This window comes from Eurosta solidaginis, chromosome 3, assembly GCF_040869045.1.
Source record: "Eurosta solidaginis isolate ZX-2024a chromosome 3, ASM4086904v1, whole genome shotgun sequence".
Lineage (NCBI taxonomy): Eukaryota > Metazoa > Arthropoda > Insecta > Diptera > Tephritidae > Eurosta > Eurosta solidaginis.
Window position 1 is genome coordinate 282,785,848 of NC_090321.1, and position 22,938 is coordinate 282,808,785.

General features: G+C 40.8%; 1 protein-coding gene and 1 pseudogene across 3 annotated transcripts in view; one reads left to right on the top strand and one right to left on the bottom strand.

Moving 5' to 3' along the window:
• Positions 1–22,938, bottom strand: part of robo1 (roundabout 1) — a 610,999-nt gene that overhangs the window by 381,191 nt on the left and 206,870 nt on the right. For all 3 annotated transcript variants that reach the window (XM_067776766.1, XM_067776767.1, XM_067776765.1), the window contains one exon: positions 5,788–7,613. In XM_067776766.1, coding sequence (XP_067632867.1) covers positions 5,788–6,082 — 295 coding nt within the window. In that variant the 5' untranslated portion in view covers positions 6,083–7,613. The remainder of the gene's footprint in view (positions 1–5,787; positions 7,614–22,938) is intronic.
• On the top strand, positions 8,510–10,407 carry LOC137245693 (very long-chain-fatty-acid--CoA ligase bubblegum-like; annotated as a pseudogene).

Below are 22,938 nucleotides of genomic sequence, written 5' to 3' on the forward strand. Positions count from 1 at the left end.
GATATAGCCAGAGATAAGTTCGGCGCTGTGTCCTTTGTTGTTGTTGTTGTTGTTTTACATTTATTTATTTATTTGTTCTTTACGGTCATTCCACGTTCTGTTCTACCACTTTATTTACAATTCTGTTTCGACTTTGGCAGTTGGCATTCTAGAGACAACGCCTCGAGCGTTGCCGGTCTTTTGTTTGCTGCTCGAAGCAGGCACATTGATGCTGATACGAGGGATGCTTTGTACATTTAGCGATATGGAAATATGTGGAGCTACATTCATATCAACATTAAGAAAAATGCACAAGAATCCCTACAGACATGAGTTTCAGAGCACCCTTGACAGTGCTAAATTTCCTTACGATTCAAATTTCAAGCCTTACTTTTACATCCTTCATCGGCTTAAGCAATTTTTCAAACTTCTTAACTTAAATTTAAAATCTCTCAATTTACTACTAATTTTTGCAAACTTTAATGAGCAACAGATCCGAAATCTCAAAATTAAAAAAAAAAATGTATTTATAATAGAAACTTGTACAAATTTTTGGTTTAGCAACAAATGTCAAAAGTTTAAAAAATGGAAGAAACCAACGCAAGGATAAAATTTCGGACTTATGTTTAATGATGTCGCTGAAGTATGAGCTTTATGTGTTTAAATTAAGTAGTCAAAAGCAGGTTTCAGTGACACTCTTGACATGCTCATCTAAAACACAGTCATCTCAGTTATTAGGCGCTTAACCGTTTAAACGATTATGGCCGTCTTACAAGGCCGTCCAACAAGTGACTGGGGCCTTCTCCGTTGGGCTAACTGGTGCCAATTGGTCAGTCGTATTCGACCTGGTCCGTCCAACGGAGAAAGGCCACGCTCCTCCTATTCTTCCATAGGCGAGTTCGGATAGGAGTAGTTTTTCCGCCGGAGAGTCACCTTTCATCCATAACATAACACGACCTAGCCAGCGCAGCCGCTGTATTTTAATTACTTGGACTATGTTAGTGTCTGCATAAAACTCGTACGGCTCATCATTAAATCTTCTTCGGTACTTGCCATCGCTGGCACGTAGAGGTTTAAACTTACTTTCAGAAATAGGTAGATCGATACGTTTATTTATGTATATACATATCTGTAGATTTGAAAAGCTCTATGGGTACAAAAGTGCGCATTCGACAGCCACGATAAAAATGTTCGTGGTAGTCCTAGTATATCTTTCGAAAATGTCACACAAAAGAATTCTTATCACCATCTACGCATGTCTACCTTCAGCTCATTCCATTTTCTATTGTTACGATTCACATTCATTTGCTGCCCGAGCGCTTTTATTCATAGTTTTGCATTTATCTTATATACATATGAGAGTTCGTACAGCTGTTGACAACCCGGCCAATTATCGTAAACAAGCTGCATATGAATGCGCAGAAAATTGGGTCAATAGGCAGACAGCCGTTCTTTGTCAATATACCCTTCTACTAATGGCTACCAATAATGTGATGAGAAATTCGTATTAAGTAACTTCAGACTATTTAATATGAACGAGTGATGCATCCATCGATTGTTGAGAGATTTTGTTTAACAATAAAAATGAAGATTGAAAGAAAGACAGCAACAATAATTAAAGAAGTAGTTTAATGTGAAAGCTTTCTTATCTGCAATAAATTCATTTGAATACAATTCATATGTACATACACACATACGTATATATATCTACATACATACAAATTGTATGCAAATATACGCATTTCCATAAAATCCCAAATACAATGCTAATGATGTGTCAAATGCTCTCAATCATGAGGAACCATAAAAGCGCCCGTTATAAAAACCAATATTTACATCCAGCTCGTTTATCATCTCTACCCATTTTCATACCAAACAAAGGAGTCTCATTTGTATATGTACATATGGGGTATTCCATCCCATTTCGACCAATTTTGAACCCGACCCCTTTAGAATTGGCTGAAAGTTTTTCTTCTTTTTCTAGCTTACGAAAGACGTTTTTCAGAAGTTTTTCAAATTTTTTCATCCAACTCAAAAAAAGTTATGAATTTTTAAATAAACACCGTTTTTGTTTTCAAAATGCTATAACTTTTTCAAAAATTGACCGTTTAGGATAATTTTTTTTTTTTTTAAATATGTTTTTAAATGTACTTTTCGGAGAAAATACAAAAAAAATGTTGAAGTTTTTTTTTCAGTTAAAAAAAAAAAATCTCGGCCCACTCCGGGATTAGTGGGGATGACTGCAGAATTGATTGACATTTTTTATGAGAAAAAAAAAAAACAAAAAAAAAGGCGAAATTCGAAACATCTTGTTACGTGGCCGGCAGCTAAAAACAACCTGATGCCGAAGCGACTGGTGACTTCCGCTGCAACAATGTTGTCATAGCGGAGTGCAGATACGTTCTTCGCAACATTGCGGCTGAGGCACGAATCTAGACACACCACACACAGATACAGGCACGCTACCATTCACTCAAACCAGTACCTATGGTGAAAGGCTGTCATTACAATCTCGAAAAACTGAAAAATTACAAAAAAAAAACTTTTAAATTCTTTTTGAGTTTTGTCCGAAAAGTACATTTAAAAACAAATAAAAAAAAAGATCCCAAACGGTCATTTTTTGAAAAAGTTATAGCATTTTGAAAACAAAAACGGTGTTTTTTTAAAAATTCATAACTTTTTTTGAGTTGGATGAAAAAATTTGAAAAACTTCTGAAAAACGTCTTTCGTAAGCTAGAAAAAGAAGAAAAACTTTCAGCCAATTCTAATCTAATCCTAGTTGTCTTGCAAATGGGTGATTTTGCTCTATTCCACCAAAGGCCACCAGCCTATCTGTCTTTTATAATTGGTACTGCAAAACACTAATGATTGGTCAGTTTTTATACCCAGCTGTATTTGTACACAGGGTATTATAACTTTGATTGGATAACGGTTGGTTGTACAGGTATAAAGGAATCGAGATAGATATAGACTTCCATATATCAAAATCATCAGTATCGAAAAAAAAATTTTATTGAGCCATGTCCGTCCGTCCGTCTGTCCGTCCACCCGTCTGTCCGTTAACACGATAACTTGAGTAAATATTGAGATATCTTTACCAAATTTGGTACACGAGCTTATCTGGACCCAGAATAGATTGGCATTGAAAATGAGCGAAATCCGATGATAACCCGCCCACTTTTTATATATATATAACATTTTAGAAAACACAAAAAACCACTTTTTCGATATCCAAAATTTCGAAAAACCGAAAAAGTGCGATAATTCATTACCAAAGACAGATAAAGCGATGAAACGTGGTAGGTGGGATGACCTTATGACGCAGCATAGAAAATTAGCAAAAATTTGGACAATGGGCGTGGCATCGTCCACTTTTAAAAGAAGGTAATTTAAAAGCTTTGCAAGATGTAATTTGGCAGCTGAGTATGTAATTTTCGGTTACACCCGAACTTAGCCCTCCTTGCTTGTTTTTTTTTTTTTTTGTTAACAGTTCTCGCCACTCACAAATTGGGAAGTTGCTGTTTGCGGCGTAGATTCCACATTACAATTAAAAGTTGGTTGGTGTCATGTAGGGGCACATCGCATGCAGCACATATATTACGTATGTCAGGGTTGATTCTGCACAAGTAAGAGCTAGCTTGTTGCAGTAACTATCCAGAAGGAAGTTCGGCCGGGGTTACTGGTGTCTCCATTGGTAGTCTGCTTTCATCTTCTGGAGGATTAAGATAGTGTATCTATATTGATAACGGGGTTCACCTGGCGCGACCTAACAAAAGTATTTACCGATTCTGTGTTGATTTTGTTTAGGGGTGAAACGGCTGTGCAGGTAGGTGCCAGATCTCATCATAGAGCTTACAGAGATGTTTCCTTATGCCTCTTGGAGGCGGGGCTAGATCCAGCAGTTGTTTGCTAGGGTATCCAGGTTTGTGACAATTTAACAAATACTATATTTTCAGCATTTCGATATGCTCTTTAATGTTGAGCTCTTTTGCCTTACTATGTAAGTGATGTTCAGGTTTCATAGGAAGACATCACATGGCAGTTCTGAGTGCACCATCGGTTAAAACTGGTTCGAGAAGACTACGCGAAAAGGGCCATTGTAGTACCACAAATAAATTTAACAGCTAATATGCAAACAAAAAGCTCAAAAATCTGATACAGCTGAAAGGCCTTGGACCGAACTCGTGGGAAGGCGACGGATTATCTTAGTTCCATTCTGGTTTGAACTCTCTCTCTCTCTCTCTGTCGCAGTAAGTGCGGCAGTTTAGTAAACAGCCAAGTCCAAGCGCGAGATATCTCGAATATCTTTCAAACACTTTCCCGGTGTTGATTACAGAGCTCCGCTAAGCTAGTCGTCAGTACTTGAAATGCGTATTTCTCTGCGCTCTCTTAAGGCCCTTAGTACATCGAGGAAGGTTATTCCCCAAAAACTCTGTGTACGCTAAGTTCTTCCTTGTGAAAATGCGGGCAATAAAACATTACGTGTTCTGCGTTTTCCGATTAGGTGGGAAAGAAAGGATCTTGCTCTGTCCTACGCGTAATTTTTTATGCTGATAATATATCTTTTTAGTGTGTCATTTTAGATCGATTCACATTGTTATTTACTTACATAGTCGACGTCCAAGTGCGTTTAAATGATTATGGCTCTCCAACAAGGCGCGCTACCTGGTCTAGGAGTGGCGGCCTTCCTCTTCTTCCATATGCAAGTCCAGATAAAAATTATTTCTTTCTTGGTTCAAGCCCAGGGCGCAGCAGCATAAAAAATTTAGAAACAAGTTTTTTCAATTAGAAAAAAGTTTTTCTAAGCGGGGGCCGAACCCGCCGCAGTGATTTGGCAAAATTTCCTAGTGTATTTCTGCCATGAAAAGCTTCTCACTGAAAACTCATTTGCCTTGCGGGTGTTGCATGGTGTCGGCGTAAAACTTGTCCCGCCAATTTGTATGAAAAATTAGAAGAAGCACAACACAAATTGGAAGAGAAGCTCTGCCTAAAGTCGGAGATTACCACGCTTTGAATTTATTTTTTTATTCTTGCTATGGCGTCCTTAGTTAATGTTTGAAGCAGATCCAGTTTCTTGGCCACTGCTAAGACGATAGAATCATCTGTAGCTGACAATTTGCGTACCTCCGAAAGGTTTGCCTCTTCCTCTATCGCTCCCTCCACCTCTGGCACTACATCTACCTTTACCTCTTTAACTATTCCTCTGCTTCCACTCTCAATCCTTCTATCGCACTTTTTATCCCCCACATATAGGACATCTTCACCGAATACAAAAGTACTTTTTCGTATATTTGCAGATATGGGAACCAGAGTTATGATATAATCAATTAGTGCATTATATTTAATTTTCCGAGTTCAAATCGGGTCAGTGTGAAGCATAGAATGGCAGCAGGTCAGTCGTTTTATCTATTAAGAGCAAACTATCAAAGATTTTGCCCAAAGTCCTCGGGTTATTCAAGGCATGGATGAGAGCGACAGTACTCTGAATATTAGTCTGGTCCTTTTCGTGATTACTCGCCGTTTGTATTTAGAGAGAAGGTCTCCAAACCGTCCGGTTTCTTGAAAGCCCTGAAGTAGATATGGAATTGGAGCATATTTCGCATTGTTTTAGCAAGAAGTTTGTGGTTCTGAGTTTCCCCAACTGCTTCTTCTTTTTACCAAATTCCCTTGGATTTCGTAACAAAGGCATTTAACTCGCAATATAATAAATACGAACAATTGTGTTATTACCAATAATTTATTTACTACAATACATAATGTTTTGCGAGGTAAATTAATTTAATTAAATAATGTTGGCTTGCCACTTACCTTCAACAATAAAAACATTCAGCGACAGCATTAGTGCCAATAAAACTGCGACATGAAAGAATAATCCTCGTTGGTGAGATGCGAAGCAGCAAATAAATTTTTGGCGTTGCCGGGCTACAAAATGCGCCCGAGATGACGTGCTGCCACTGTTGTGTGACATGTTTACAATAACACGAGAGCAGCACTTTTGCCCAGCAACAGCAGCTGTGGCATTTTGTGAACTTGTATTGCTACTGCTGTTAGTATAACTGATACCCCCTTGATTTGTGTTTGCCATTTTCAATTTCGATTTCATGCTGTCGCGTCGACAAAACGAAAAATCGCCAACAAACAACGTCCAACCGTCCACGACCGAACAAAACGAGCGTGAGATGTTGCACCGTTTGCAAGTACCTCAAAAAGGTTGAACTTGAACTTGCATTTTGGAAGGCCGGCTGTTTGGTGAAGAGGCTGGGTATGAGGTTGTGGGAACGCGCGCGCGAAATGTACCGTTTGCACTTGATTTTATTAAAATTTTCTATTTTTCAAACTTTTTCACGTTTTACTTTCCTATTCTTTAACCTTTCGTTTTTTTAATTCAAAATACATTTGTTGATATTTTCGTGTTTGTTCTTCTTCTTTGCTATGCACAACTTCGTTTTCGTGTTCTCAACTGCGATGGCTACAAAGTCGTGACGCTCAAACACAGCAATGCTGTATAATTGCAGGCGGGTGCATGAGCTGTGAGGAAACGAGTGATGCCAGACACTGCACTTTACAGTGCTTACCTTATACAGGCACACTCACTCGTGCTCTGTGTATGTGTTTGCGCCTTGAGACGCTCTATGACCCCTAAAAACAACAACAGCTAACTGTGTCTCGTCGCTGCCATTTAAGCTCGTTGCTCCTACGCGAAAATTTTTCAAAATTCATGAGGCAGCTAATAAAACAACGGTATGCACTGAAATGGAGAAGGATGGTGTGTTAGAGTAAGCGAAATAAAACGAATGCGTTGAAATTGCACGATAAACTAGGATAAGCAAGCCTTGCACTCGCAGCAAGGCTCAAATGCTACGATGCGGGGATGCGAAAGCAGCGCGCACGGTTTTCATATGCGTTACAAAATTCTGTGTGGTGAAACGAACTCGACGCGATGCAATACTTGTAAAAAATAATATGAAATGTGCATAAAATCAAAAACAAAAAGGCACACCAAATTTTTTTTTTTTTTTTTTTCAGATCCTTTTTAAGCGCTCAAAATCCTGATGCTATAAATTTGCCCTAGATGAAATTTTTATGAGCGTCTTGATACTTTCAGCTCAATTTATCACTTCGTACTTTATTGCATGTTGTGTATTGCAAAACACTTGCTCTGCGGCGCAGATTTCTACACACAAACGTTCGAAAAAGTGTGGCAACATTGCAGCGTCCTTTAGTCGATTGCACTTATTTTAAGTTTTGCACTCGTCCTTATATAATAAAATATTTCTTGTTACATAATATATATTTGTGTTGCACAAATATGTTGCATTATATTTATATTTGTTGACTATTATTTATGTTTATGATATTTTTTTTTTTGTCTCACTCTCTGAATTTTATTTTGTTTGAAGTCCTTGAGTCTTTCAAGGAACAGCATTAATTTTGGTGCATTTTGTCCTTTCTTCGAGGTGACTTAAGAGTGGACGTGCCGACATTTTCACTTAAGTATAATAAAACAAGTGTGTGATTGTTGACTTCCTGCATTGTTGTTGTTGTTGCCGTCGGCATATCCTACTCTGGTATGTCCTTGTGCATTTTACTTGAAAGTATCCATATCCTGCTTTTTCTGACTGCTGTGTATGCAACTGTAAATAAAAATTTGAGAAGCGGAAAAGTTCAAGTTAGAAAATTGTAAACAACTTTTTGATAAGTTTTTGTGTTATGGATTTTTTTATGCCGTGTTTGCTTGTTTGTGTGTGTTTTTAGTGCTTCTGTTTCTTCAGTTGCTGCTTATTCATAAGTTTATGTCTTTGTTATGGTAGGAAGAATTTGTTTCTTGTTCTGTCCGGTTAGTTGGCTTTTTATCATAAAGTTATGAAAAATTATGGCAAATAAGTTATGAGACATAGACGTTGTCGCTTGGTTGAATTTCATGTCAAATGTGAGAGAAGATGGGAATTTTTTTCGGGGTATGTAGACCCCTATTTAGTCACATTACTTTATTGACGAGTTTACACATATACACTTATATATCGATTAACTGTTTCTACAAACTGGCGGGACGGGACCTACATGTATTATGTCGACTCCAAACAATATCTGCAAGGCAGAAAAATACTCGGAGTATTTTCCAAATCACTTTCGGAGGGCGACCCCGATTTGAAAAACTTTTTTATATAATTTTAAAAGCTTTAAGCCCAATTCTGATGTTACTTTGCCCGGGAGTTGAACCCAGAACCGTCGGTGTGACAGTTGGAGCACGCTACTACCACACTACGGCGTCCACCTTATGTTTAATATTAAAAGATCAACTATGTACTTCATGACCCACATGTTGTCTGACGACTCCGAACGGCAAGGCAGGTGCATTTCCACTGAGAAGGTTTTCTGCTTTTTTCAAAGTTTTCGGTGTTGCTTTGCCGCGCAGGAATATAATAAAAGGCAGTAAGTCAGTTTTAAGAATTTTGGTGAAAAGCAACTAACAACTCTTAATATATCAGCGTTAATAGCCACAAGTTTACTAAATATCATCATCTTAATTATGGCCACATGAGAGACTTTATACAACCGTCCTGGTCCGAATCGATTGCTACATGCCGGTTCATACCGCACCACCGATCCTACAAAAGCCGTGAAAATTCGTAAGGCATCAGATGGTCTGGGCGCGGAGGAGCCAGTTTCTATGCCCGGCTTATTGAAACGCACCGTGATGAATAATTATGGCGAATATCCAGCTTTGCGAACAAAAAACGAAAAGAAAGAATATTCGACAGTTACCTACAAACAATGTGAACAGAAAGTGCATCAAATAGCTAAAGCGTTCATTAAACTCGGACTCGAACCACAGCACTCATTGGGCGTGTTATCCTTTAATCATAATTTAGAGAATTCGCGTGCACAAATTGTGGTGGTCGATGAATCCAAGCAAATGGATAGGATAAAAGCGATTAGAGATAGGCTGCCACATCTGAAAGCAGATATTCAAATACAAGAACTATATGAGCCGTATATAAAGAAAGAAGATGGCTATTACAGGTGGTTTGAGATTGAGGCGATGGTAGTTGCAGAAGTGGAAGAAGAATACAAAAAGCGTTTGGAGAATATTGCCATTACACAATGTTGCTGTCTGGTGTATACTCCTGGTACAGTGGGCATGCCAAAAGGTGTGATGCTTAGCCACGACAATATTGACTTTAATACGCGTTCCGTTACCAAGTCACTGAGTAATGTAACCTCTGGCTCTGAGGTTCTCGTTTCATATTTGCCCTTGTCCCAAGTGGCTGCACAGACAGTAGATATTTACACAGAAGCTTCAATAGCCGGCTACATCTATTTTGCTGACAAGGATGAGTTGAAGGGTACATTAGTGACGACATTGCAAGATGCGCTTCCCACGCGATTTCTGGGTGTGCCGCGTGTCTATGAAAAATTCCAGGAACGTATGGTAGACATCGGCGCATCAAATGGAAGTATGAAGAAGATGCTAGCCAGTTGGGCCAAAGGTGTAACACTACGTCACTATATGGAAATAAATGGCAAAGGCTCGGATGGTTTAGGTTTTAACATCGCTAAAAAATTGGTTATGTCCAAACTTAGGCAGGCACTCAGTTTCGATCGCGTGGTCACACTTGTCACAGCCGCTGCACCGATGTCACTCGAGACAAAAAAATATTTCCTCAGCTTGGATATGAAAATTTTGGATGCATTTGGCATGTCTGAAGTGGGCGGTTGTCACACATTATGCCTACACGATATGCAACCACTCACTTCAATTGGAAAAACTCTGACCGATTGTGAGACGAAACTCATCAACTAGGATGAGAATGCACATGGTGAGATTTGCATACGCGGTCGCCACATCTTCATGGGTTACATTTTCCACGAAGAAAAGACCGAGATGATCTTTGGCTGCATTCTGATGATATTGGCTACGTTGATGATAAGGGTTATGTATATATCACAGGACGTTCTAAGGAGATAATCATTACAGCCGGTGGTGAGAATATACCACCTGTTCACATTGAGAATTTGATTAAGAAATAATTGTGTGGAATTTCGAATGCATTTTTGGTGGATGAGCAACGCAAATATTTGACTGCCCTGGTGGCGATTAAGACCGAAATGGATCGCGATACTGGCGCGCCACTCGACGAGTTTGCGCGTGAGTTCCTCACATGGGTAAAGAGTTTGAGATTGGAATATACAACTCTTAGCGAAATTTTGAAGGCTGGTCCTTGTCCGAAATGGTGGAAATCTATTAAGAATGGTATTAAACGCGCTAACAATCAAGCGATTACGAATGCACATAAAGTGCAGAAATTTGTTATACTGCCATATGATTTCTCAATTCCAACAGGTGAAATGGGTTCCACTTTGAAGGTGAAACATAATGTTGAGTCCAAGCATTATGCTGATATCATTGAGGGTCTCTATGCTTAAGTTTTATTGGCTAAGCTTTCAAAAGCGCCTGATGCCTTACATGCGAGTACAACCGAGGCTGTTCGTAATTCCTACAAGTTTGCTGAATTAACAGTAAAATAGAAAAGAATTATAAATAATCGACTAAGAAAGGATAAAAACCAGAAGCAGCAGTATGCCTAATAACAATAAATAAAGGCAAGTTTTGAAATTTCGTTGGCAAAGTAAACAGAAGCAAGTCGCTTAAGACTAATGTGGAACTTAAACAAAGATAAAAGACATAAATGTATTTCTATAAGTTTTCTTCCTAAAATATGACTTTTTATACTCAGTTGAGCAGAGCTCACAGAGTATATTAAGTTTGATTGGATAACGGTTGGTTGTACATATATAAAGGAATCGAGATAGATATAGACTTCCATATATTAAAATAATCAGGATCGAAAAAAAATGTGATTGAGCCATGTCCGTCCGTCCGTCCGTCCGCCCGTCCGTTAACACGATAACTTGAGTAAATTTTGAGGTATCTTGATGAAATTTGGTATGTAGGTTCCTGAGTACTCATCTCAGATCGCTATTTAAAATGAACAATATCGGACTATAACCACGCCCACTTTTTCGATATCGAAAATTTCGAAAAAACGAAAAAGTGCGATAATTCATTACAAAAGACAGATAAAGCGAAGAAACTTGGTAGATGAGTTGAACTTATGACGCAGAATAGAAAATTAGTCAAATTTTGGACAATGGGCGTGGCACCGCCCACTTTTAAAAGAAGGTAATTTAAAATTTTTGCAAGCTGTAATTTGGCAGTCGTTGCAGATATCATGATGAAATTTGGCAGGAACGTTACTCCTATTGCTATATGTACGCTTAATAAAAATTAGCAAAATCGGAGAAGGACCACGCCCACTTTTAAAAAAAATTTTTTTTTTAAAGTAAAATTTTAACAAAAGATTTAATATCTTTACAGTATATAAGTAAATTATGTCAACATTCAACTCCAGTAATGATATGGTGCAACAAAATACAAAAATAAAAGAAAATTTCAAAATGGGCGTGGCTCCGCTCTTTTTCATTCAATTTGTCTAGGATACTTTTAACGCCATAAGTCGAATAAAAATTAACCAATACTTTTGAAATTTGGTAGGGGCATAGATTTCATGACGCTAACTGTTTTCTGTGAAAATGGGCGAAATCGGTTAATGCCACGCCCATTTTTTATACACAGTCGTCCGTCTGTCCTTCCGCATGGCCGTCAACACGATAACTTGAGCATAAATCGACATATCTTTAATGAACTTAGTTCGCGTGCTTACTTGAACTCACTTTATCTTGGTATGAAAAATGAACGAAATCCGACTATGACCACGCCCACTTTTTCGATATCGAAAATTACGAAAAATGAAAAAATGCCATAATTCTATACCAAATACGAAAAAAGGGATGAAACATGGTAAAGTAATTGGATTGTTTTATTGACGCGAAATATAACTTTAGAAAAAACTTTATAAAATGGTTGTGACACCTACCATATTAAGTAGAAGAAAATGAAAAAGTTCTGCAGGCGAAATAAAAAACCCTTAAAATCTTGGCAGGAATACTGTTCGTGGTATTATATATATAAATAAATTAGCGGTATCCAACAGATGATATTCTGGGTCACCCTGGTCCACATTTTGGTCGATATCTGGAAAACGCCTTCACATATACAACTACCACCACTCCTTTTTAAAACTCTCATTAATACCGTTAATTTGATACCCATATCGTACAAACTCATTCTAGAGTCATCCCTGGTCCACCTTTATGACGATATCTCGAAAAGGCGAACACCTATAGAACGAGGGCCCACCCCCTTTTAAAAATACTCATTAACACCTTTCATTTGATACCCATATCGTACAAACAAAGTCTAGAGTCACCCTTGGTCCACATTTATTGCGATACCTCGAAAAGGCGCCCACCTATAGAACTAAGGCCCACTCCCTTTTAAAATACTCATTAGCTCCTTTCGTTTGATACCCATATTGCACAAACAAATTCTAGGGTCACCCCTGCTCCACCTTTATGGTGATATCTCGAAACGGCGTCCACCTATGGAACTAAGGATTACTGCCTTTTAAAATACTACCTAATACCTTTCTTTTGATACCCATATTGTACAAACAAATTCTAGGGTCACCCCTGGTCCACCTTTATGACGATATTTCGAAAAGGCGACCACCTATACAACTACCACCACTCCCTTTTAAAACCCTCATTAATACTTTTAATTTGATACCCATATCGTACAAACACATTCTAGAGTCACCCCTGGTCCACCTTTATGGCTATATCCCTAAATGGCGTCCACCTATAGAACTATGGCCCACTCCCTCATAAAATACTCTTTAATGCCTTTCATTTGATACAAATGTCATACAAACACATTCCAGGGTTTCCCTCGGTTCATTTTCCTACATGGTTATTTTCCCTTATGTTGTAACCGTAGCTCTCAACTGAGTATGTAATGTTCGGTTACACCCGAACTTAACCTTCCTTACTTGTTATTAATGAATTTTTTTGCCTTGTTAAGAAAATATTTTTTTAAATTTTCGAAAAAAAGTATTTAATTAGCCTTTTTAAGCTTTATTGTTATGAATTTGTACCTAAGAATTTGTTGGGAAATTTTATTAGCGCTATTATAATAAGAACTTATTACAATTAGCACATCTTAAGACGTTTGTATACCTGTTATGGATGTTTGCTTGTATACTTACTGTGTAAATAGAATCTTTTTTTTTTATACTCAGTTGAGCAGAGCTCACAGAGTATATTAACTTTGATTGGATAACGGTTGGTTGTACAGGTATAAATGAATCGAGATAGATATAGACTTCCATATATCAAAATAATCAGGATCGAAAAAAAATTTGATTAAGCCATGTCCGTCCGTCCGTCTGTCCGTTAACACGATAACTTGAGTAAATTTTGAGATATCTTGACGAACTTTGGTATGTAGATTCCTGGGCGCTCATCTCAGATCACTGTTTAAAATGAACGATATCGGACTATAACCACGCCCTCTTTTTCGATATCGAAAATTTCGAATAATCGAAAAATTGCTATAATTCATTACCAAATAAGGATAGAGCGATGAAACTTGGTAGGTGCGTTGAACTTATGACGCAGAATAGAAAATAAGTAAAATTTTGGACAATGGGCGTGGCACCGCCCACTTTTAAAAGAAGGTAATTTAGAAGTTTTGCAAGCTGTAATTTGGCAGTCGTTGAAGATATCATGATAAAATTTGGCAGGAACGTTACTCCTATTACTATATGTATGCTTAAAAAAAATTAGCAAAATAGGAGAACGACCACGCCGACTTTTAAAAAAATTTTTTTTTTAAGTAAAATTTTTACAAAAAATTTAATATCTTTACAGCATATAAGTAAATTATGTCAACATTCAACTCCAGTAATGATATGGTGCAACAAAATACAAAAATAAAAGAAAATTTCAAAATGGGCGTGGCTCCACCCTTTTTCATTTGATTTGTCTAGGATACATTTAATGCCATAAGTCGAACAAAAATATACCAATCCTTGTGAAATTTGGTAGCGGCTTAGATTCTCGGACGATAACTGTTTTCTGTGAAAAAGGGCGAAATCGGTTGAAGCCACGCCCAGTTTTTATACACAGTCGACCGTCTGTCCTTCCGCTCGGCCATTAACACGATAACTTAAGCAAAAATCGATATATCTTTACTAAACTCAGTTCACATGATTACCTGAACTCACTTTCTATTGGTATAAAAAATGGCCGAAATCTGACTATGACCAAGTCCACTTTTTCCATATCGAAAATTACGAAAAATTAAAAAGTGCCATAATTCTATACCAAATACGAAAAAAGGGTTGAAACATGGTAAAGTAATTGGATTGTTTTATTGACGCAAAATATAACTTTAGAAAAAAACTTTGTAAGATAGGTGTGACACCTACCATATTAAGTAAAAGAAAATGAAAAAGTTCTGCAGGGCGAAATCAAAAGCCCTTGGAATCATGGCAGGATTACTGTTCGTGGTATTACATATATAAATAAATTAGCGGTACCCGACAGATGCTGTTCTGGGTCACCCTGGTCCACATTTTGGTCGATATCTCGAAAACGCCTTCACATATGCAACTACCACCACTCCCTTTTAAAATTCTTATTAATACCTTTAATTTGACACCCATATTGTACAAACACATTACAGAGTCACCCCTGGTCCACCTTTATGGCGATATATCGAAAAAGCGTCCACCTATAGAACTAAGGCCCACTCCCTTTTAAAATACTCATTATCTCCTTTCGTTTGATACTCATAATGTATAAACGCATTCTAGAGTCAACCCTGGTCCACCTTTATAACGATATCCCGAAAAGGTGTCCACCTATAGAATTAAGGCCCACTCCCTTTTAAAATACTCATTAACACCTTTCATTTGATATCCATATCGTAAAAAAATTCTAAAGTCACCCCTGGTCCACCTTTATGGCGATATCTCGAAAAGGCGTCCACCTATAGAACTAAGGCCCACTCCCTTTTAAAATACTCATTAACACCTTTCATTTGATACCATATCGTACAAACAAATTCTAGAGTCAGCCCTGTTCCACCTTTATGGCGATATCTCGAAAAGGTGTCCACCTATAGAACTATGGCCCACTTCCTCTTAAAATACTCTTTAATACCTGCCATTTGATACGCATGTCATACAAACACATTCCAGGGTTACCCGAGGTTCATTTTCCTATATGGTGATTTTCCCTTATTTTGTCTCCATAGCTCTCAACTGAGTATGTAATGTTCGATTACACTCGAACTTAGCCTTCCTTACTTGTTATATTAGAAAAAACTTTTTCATGCATGAAGTTTTAACATAATTACTAGAAATTCAAAAATAAAGAACTGATATTTTTTTGTTTCAATATATGTGACCCGGCCAAAAAGAAAAACTACTAAGAAACTGAAGAAATGCTTTGTTTATCTTTAACAGCTGTTTCTTTTTTTGAGTCATAAGCCACCTTTTCATATGCCGGGTCACATATATTAAAATTATCGCAATTAATCAAATTTAATTGAAACATTTGCGAATCAAGGATCTTGGTGGACTCTTAGAATAAATATTTTGTGTGAAAGCTTACTACGCCACATGTCCCAATCCGTTTGGGGGAAATCAAAAAAAGACAAGAGTTGGATATGATCCATTATGCAGGAAAGGAGTTTACAGAAGCGCGAGGCTGTAAAATTTTTAGGATCGCGTGGGAATCCTACGACGTTAGACTCACAATGTTGCTCATCTCTCCGAATGGACCTGCCAGCATCACATGCTTATAAGATAGACCTCGTCAGTAACAACAGATGAAGGAATTACGAGCTCAAGGAAGTACGAGCTGTAGGAGGGACAGTGTTCGCGAGGTTAAGGCTAAAGCTACTAGGGGCGGCAGAGATTCCAGATCACGATGCAGGAATTATCCTGTGTACTAGAAAACTTCTAGTATTTTCCAAGAGTACGGAGTCATTCTATAACATAAGGCCTCGTGCCTCATTGGCATTTTCCCGTTTGGTCGTCAAACAAATTTTGGTGACACTGTGGACTCATTCAGTTTATATGATATCGTTATTGTAGAACACGCCAAGCGAAGCTCTACAGATCAGTCCTTATATCCTACTCTTAGATCTATAAGGATACCGAGCAGTTTCAACGTCAGCCCTGCGTTTAAGAGAGTCTTCCAGCATACTAAACAATTATAGTTTTCACTGTTACTGACTGACATGAAAGAAGTGGGATCCTTACTTCGCTGCTGACGATAACATTTTCAAATACACCGATGGTCCCAAATTATATGGTTGGGTTGGAATAGGGGTTTATTCAAAGGACCGAGATCTCCAACTCTCTTTTTCACTACCTGAAGCCGAGGTTTGGAAAGGAAGTCACACAATCGGCTAGAATATCTTGATTTTTAGTGACAGCAAGGCGGACATCACATCTCATAGCTCTTACTCATTCAAATCTGAACTAACACTAAGCTCTCTCCGATCTATTCAGGAGATACACACAGAACAGTGTACACCTCACCTGGATCCCAGCATACAGGGAAATAGAGGGAAACTGCATTTCATACGATTTTTCTAGGCAGGGCACGAATAACCAGATTCTTCCTGACACAGAATGATAAGGTCAACCCTACATGCAAACGTATGCTTAAAGAGAACATCTTCTGTGAATCTAATGACAGGTGGGTGGCGGCCTTATAAGCAAACCAGGGAAAAATTAGATCCCGTTACGTTTACACCTTTAGTAGGTACAAAACTTCCACAAATGTGGGAGAACTAACAGGGCACTGCATAATTGGTAAGGCAAGAGAGCCTCATTGTGGAAGATTTAGAAGGGGTTGTAAAGATGATGAGCAACAGGAAATTATGGATCAGCTCCCTTTCAGGATAATCTACGCCATGTTGTGGAGTACGATATCAAGGACTTATTAGTCTTTTTCAGGTTCTCCGAATGATTCGAAGAGGACACTGGTCTGTATGTGCTTCCACTTGAAACTAACCTAAAATAATGTATAACTATGGGATGGAAAATGGGATATTGGCCACATATGCGGCCGCCGTAATGTGGTGCTCCGCCTATCACACCGCAGATCCTGTGTTGTATTCCCAGGCAAAGCAATATCAAAAATTTAGAAAGAAGTTGTTTCAATTAGACAAAAGATTTTCTATGCGGGGTCGCCCCTGGGTAGAGATTTGGCAAACACTCAGAGTGTATTTCTGCCATGGAAAGCTTCTCAGTGAAAACTCATCTGCTTTGCAGATGCCTTTCGGAGTCGGCGCAAAAAGATGTATGTAGGTACCGTTCCGCCGCATTGTGGGAAAAAAGGAGCACGGCGCAAGTTGGAAGAGCAGCTCAGCCATTTTCTCTTTGGACGTATGTATATCGTTCCTTGCATACATTTTTTTATTTACATTGACCGTAGTCTGAATAATTCCTTTACTTGAACGAGAAAGTTTGGTAGCTGGACAAAAAGAGAGGACTAGGTAGGTAGGTTGAACTGGCCGGTCCATGAGGACCTCACATAGACTGATTGAGTCCGTAGTGTTACCAGAAGTTTGTTTTAACGACCAAACTGAAAAACCCTATCAAAAACCAGGACCTATGTTATAAAATAACTCCGTCCTCTTGGCAAATACTAGAAGCTTCCTAGGACTTAAGCCACTTGCTGCTTCTAGATCTGACAGCTGTATCACTCCTAATAGCTGGAGTCTTAGCCTGGCAAGTGCAGGGCACGAGCACAGAACGTGCTCGATCGTTTCCTCCTCCAACCCGCACTTCCTACACCTGCTATCACTGACCAAGCCTAATTTAAAGGCATGTGACGCCAGAAGGCAGTGTCCAGTCAGAATACCCGTCATGAGTCTACAGTCCTCTCTTTTTAATGATAGAAGCAACTGTGTTAGTCTAAGGTTGTAAGACCTACACATAATCTTCGACACTTTACAGCCCCGCGCTTGAACCCACGCCTTTTCTGCTTGGTCGATCATGTGCACCTCTCGCCTTCGCTTAATCTCGCCCAGTCTTATTGGGACGTCTACGGAGCAAGCTTCAAGGGATGCGCCCTTTTTAGCTAATTCGTCCGCTTTTTCATTCCCATCTATTCCCATATGCCCTGGGACCCAATATAGATGTATGCTTCTCCATGTCCCGATTCTTTCCAGGGACTGCTTACACTCTAACACGCATTTAGATGCTGTGCCATGCGAGATTATTGCCTTAATTGCTGCTTGACTGTCAATATAAAAGTTAACACGGTTGCAGCTTAAGCTATTCTCTTCCAGGGTTTCTACTGCTTTGGTTACGGCTAATATTTCCGCTTGGAAAACGCTACAGTAATCCGGCAGCCTGTAGGATCTGCTTAATTCCGGATCAGCGCAGTATACCGCAGACCCTACTCCTTCCACTATTTTGGAACCATCGGTGTACACATGTATCGCCTCTTCCGCCATTTGCGCACCCTTGCGCCAACCGTCCACCTCTATTGTGGCCTTAAGATCTCCCTCAAAGTGCAGGTAGGGAATCATGTAGTCTGTTCGTCTTGTGACTGAGGACGCTATACTACTATGGCCATATGGTCGGCGCTCAAGCTGCCCCGAAGCATCGAGCCTGGTTGCGGTCATTAACGCTTTGTTCTTTGCTACCAGGTCTACAGGTGGAATGTGCAGAATGGCATACAGTGCAGCCGTCGGGGTTGTTTTCAGGGCTCCCGTAATGCAAAGCATCGATAGTCTGCATACCCCCTCTAATTTTTTGAGGTATGTTGTTTTTTGTGTGGCTTTCCACCAAACAAGAACTCCATAGTATAGAATAGGGCCTACAATCGCTGTAAAAACCCAATGAGAAAGAGAGGGCGATAGGCCCCACGTACACCCCAGCATTCTTTTACATGCATAGAGTGCCGTTGAGGCCTTCTTGACCCTCTCCTCCACGTTGAGCTTCCATGACAGCTTACTGTCTAGGATGATTCCTAGATATTTTGTGCAAGGTTTCTCCTGTAAGGTCACCGCTCCTAACTTAGGCCTGGTCCAATTTGGGACCTTGTACCTCTTTGTAAACAAGACCATATCCGTCTTCTCCGCATTGACTTTCAGCCCGACATTAGATGCCCAGGTATGAATATCCCGAAGCGCCCGATCCATCAAAGAACTAATCGTTGGAAGGCATTTTCCACTTATGACAATTGCAACGTCATCTGCGTAAGCCGTAAGTTTTACGGGTCCCTCATCGAATTGCCTGAGCAGTTGGTTGATGACCAGTGTCCACAGCAGAGGTGATAGCACCCCTCCCTGCGGCGTGCCCCTGTCCACTGATTTCGTAGCCTCGTACAATCCCCATTGTGATGTAATCTTCCTGCAATTTAACATGCAGCCGATCCATCTGATTAAGGCAGGATGTACTTTAATGTAATTAAGACCATCCATAATCGCCCATTTTGCAACATTATTGAAAGCCCCGGCAATGTCCAAGAAGACTCCTAGAGCATACTCCTTATATTCCAGGGATTTCTCTATGCTTATTACCACCCTATGCAATGCGGTGTCTACCGACTTGCCTTTGGTGTACGCATGCTGTGTTGTGGAGAGCAGCTTTTCATCCACGTTGGACTTTATGTACACATCTATCAGCCTCTCAAAGGTTTTGAGCAGAAATGATGTTAAGCTAATGGGTCTATAGTCTTTGGGATACACGTGACCGATCTTCCCCGCCTTTGGTAGAAAAGCTACACGAGCAGTTCTCCAAGAGTGCGGTACATGATTCAGTCTTATGCACCCATCGAATATTATTTGAAGCCATTCCACGACCGCCCTACTTGAGACTTGTAGCATGGCCGGGAATATACCATCTGGGCCCGGCGATTTAAACTTAGAAAACGTCTTCACTGCCCACTCGATCTTGGTATCGGTCACCAAGCCCGGCACCACTAGCTCCGTGATCGAAGTGTGAGTGATGTCTGCTGGTTCTTCTAAACCGTCTCCCGATGGGAAATGTGTACCGAGAAGCACCTCAAGGGATTCCTCACTATCACGTGACCATTCCCCGTTCTCTTTCTTTATTAGTCCCTGGACTATGTTTCCCTTTGCTAGGACTTTTTTCAACCGTGCTGTTTTACTGGAGCACTCTATGTCCGTACAGAAACTTTTCCATGAGTTTCTCTTCGCCCTGGTAATTTCACGCTTGTAGATCCTCAGTAGATCCCTGTACTCGTCCCGACACGCTTCGCTTTCCGCGGTCTTTGCGAGTTTAAACATTTCTTTTACCTGTCTTCTTAGAAGACTCAGCTCATTGCTCCACCATGGCGGCTTTGCTTTTCCTCTGAATCTTCTTAGAGGGCAAGCTTTGTTATACGCAGTCATAAGCGTCCTTGTTAGGAATTCATTCGACTCCTCCAGTTCCTCTACATTAGCAACCTCTTTGGGTTGTCCCAGTTTCGTTTCTACATGTTTCTGGAATTTAGTCCAATTCGTTGCCCTAGGGTTTCTAAAGGTTCCTCCCTTCTCTACCCTCTTTAGTGGGATGCTGAAGCTTATATACGCATGGTCGGAGAAGGATGGTCTATCGAGAACCATCCAATCATACCTTGATATATCACGCTCGGAGCTCAATGTAATATCCAGAACATTGCTGGATGTTGGACCAATGTATGTAGGAACATTTCCCCTGTTGGCTATCTGCAAATTGGTTTGCAGGATGTAACAAAATAGAGATTCGCCTCTCTCGTTCGTATCTGCTCCTCCCCACGCATTGTGGTGCGCATTTGCATCTGCGCCTATGACCAACCGCCCTTTGCGCCCTTCCTCCTGTACTAGCCTTTTGCACTCCATCGGTGGAACCTCCGCAGCATGGGCCATGTAGCAGGACGCCAGGATAAATGCCTGCTTATTCTTTTGCTCAACGGCCACCGCTACGAGATCCTCGGTGGTGTAATTAGGCAGCATATATGAATGCAGCTGTTTCCTTACCATTACTACAGCTCGCACCCGTCCTTCCGTTTGTGCGTAGTAAACGCCAAACCCGCGCGCGCTAAGTCCAGAAACCTTTCCTCCCGAATAGAGCCACGGCTCCTGGATCAGCGCCACGTCAAACGAACCCTCCTCAAGGGTTAGGAGGAGTTCGCTCGACGCCACTTTACTGTGTTGGAGGTTTATCTGTAGGACTCGCAGCACCATTGGGCTGTTTGTCCCCCTCCAGCACCTTCGTCTTGACGTCGTCGTCCTCCTCTTGCCCTTTTGGTTTAGAGTATTCGAGGCGCCCTTCAGCCCCTCGTGAATGTTGTGCCGTGTGTTCCTCTGTGCGAGTCACAGCACCATTTAGCGTTTGGTCCTCTTCTAGCACGTTCGTGGTGACGTCGGGGACCTCCACCTGTCTTTTTTCCCTTAGGCTTCTGAGGTCCTTTTCGACTTCGCCCACTTCCAGCGTGTTAGGATTTTTATCCTCGGGACTTCTTTTCCTGAGTCGCATGTAAATTTTGCCAGTGCCAAAGGACATTTTGCCAAGCTGCGTGTACAAAATATCCTCCGCCTGCTTGTTTATTTGGAAGATGTAGAACTGACCATCCTCGGTAGGCCGAGATACAGTAAGTACCTTCCAATCCTGTGTCGGTATGTTCGGATTCTGATTCTGCAGAAGTCGCAGTGTATCCTCCGACTTCATCACGCATGGTATCCATACCTTAACTTTTGGTACCGTGGGGATTTGCGCTTTATCCACCACCTCAAACCGCGCGTTCGTGCCTTGCCTTTGGAGGTTTGGAACGACTTCCTCCAGCCACCGCAAGCTCGCGATGTTGTCGCACGCTATCATCTTCACACCATTATACCATCCCCCCGAATCAAAGGTTGGAAGGGGCTTACTTGGTTGTTCCCGCATCATCTTAAGCATTAAGCTAATAAGCTCCCTTTCCACAGATCTCCACCTTTCAGTAGTCATTTGTCCGAACGGACTGCTACGATCAACCAGCGCCACAGTCAGTGACTGCTTTGCCACATCACTCATCTTCTCGGGAAAAGCAGGAGTCTTAGTGTTATCTCCCTTTGGAACCTCCGAGAACACCGGAGTCTTCGCGTTAACTCCCTTTAGCGCCTCCGAGAAAGCCGGAGTCTTACCGTTATCTCCCTTTGGCTTATCTCCTACTTCCGTAGTTGGAACTTCCCTCTGACTGGCAGCTTTCGAGGTAGTTGCTACCTCGCTATTGGAACCCATCTGTCTTACAGCTTTGGGCCTACTTGTCTTGTCTATGCGACTGCCCTGCCTCGCGGCTCTAGGACTGGGTCCTTTCTGCCTCTTGAAAGCAGGCTTGTCGCCTTCTGCCGAACGTTGCCTCTTCATTCTGCCATTCGACGCTTCTTCCTCCTCGTACCGGTTGCAGAACCGAGGGTTTCTCGCAGCAAACCTTTTGAACTGCCTTCGACCTACTTCTACCGCTTCATGGGCCCATTCCAAGCGCTCGATCTCCACTTCTGTTGGGTCGACCACTGCTCCCAAGCGTTGTACAATTCTTAGTGCTGCACGGTACTGCGAGAGAGCTCTTTTACTTCCTCTGCTCCGTACCCTTCTCCACTCTTCTACTCCGTTTTCATTTGTGTGCTTCTCCAACACGGAGTTCATTGAATCAGCACTACTCTCGCTCCCCGAGTCCGACGCATCGCTTAATTCGTATTTGTCGTCCCTGGATTGCGACTCAGTCCTCCTCTTTACATCCTCCTTATTACGTTCAGGTAATGAGTTGTTCATCTTGGTCGTACGACCACCTGCCCGACAAGGCGGGCTCAGCGGTCCAGTATTATATACGGGGAAAGAACCGTCCGCCACAGCAGCGCCCCTTACTGCGGTAAGGCCATAAATACTTCCCGAGATGGCCCGGTATCGGGAAGGCTCCGTTCGAATACAGCCGAATTTATCCCCTGGCTGCAAATCGTCCAATAGGCACGGTCCGCATAACACCCTGGATTAGGGGTTGGCAGTT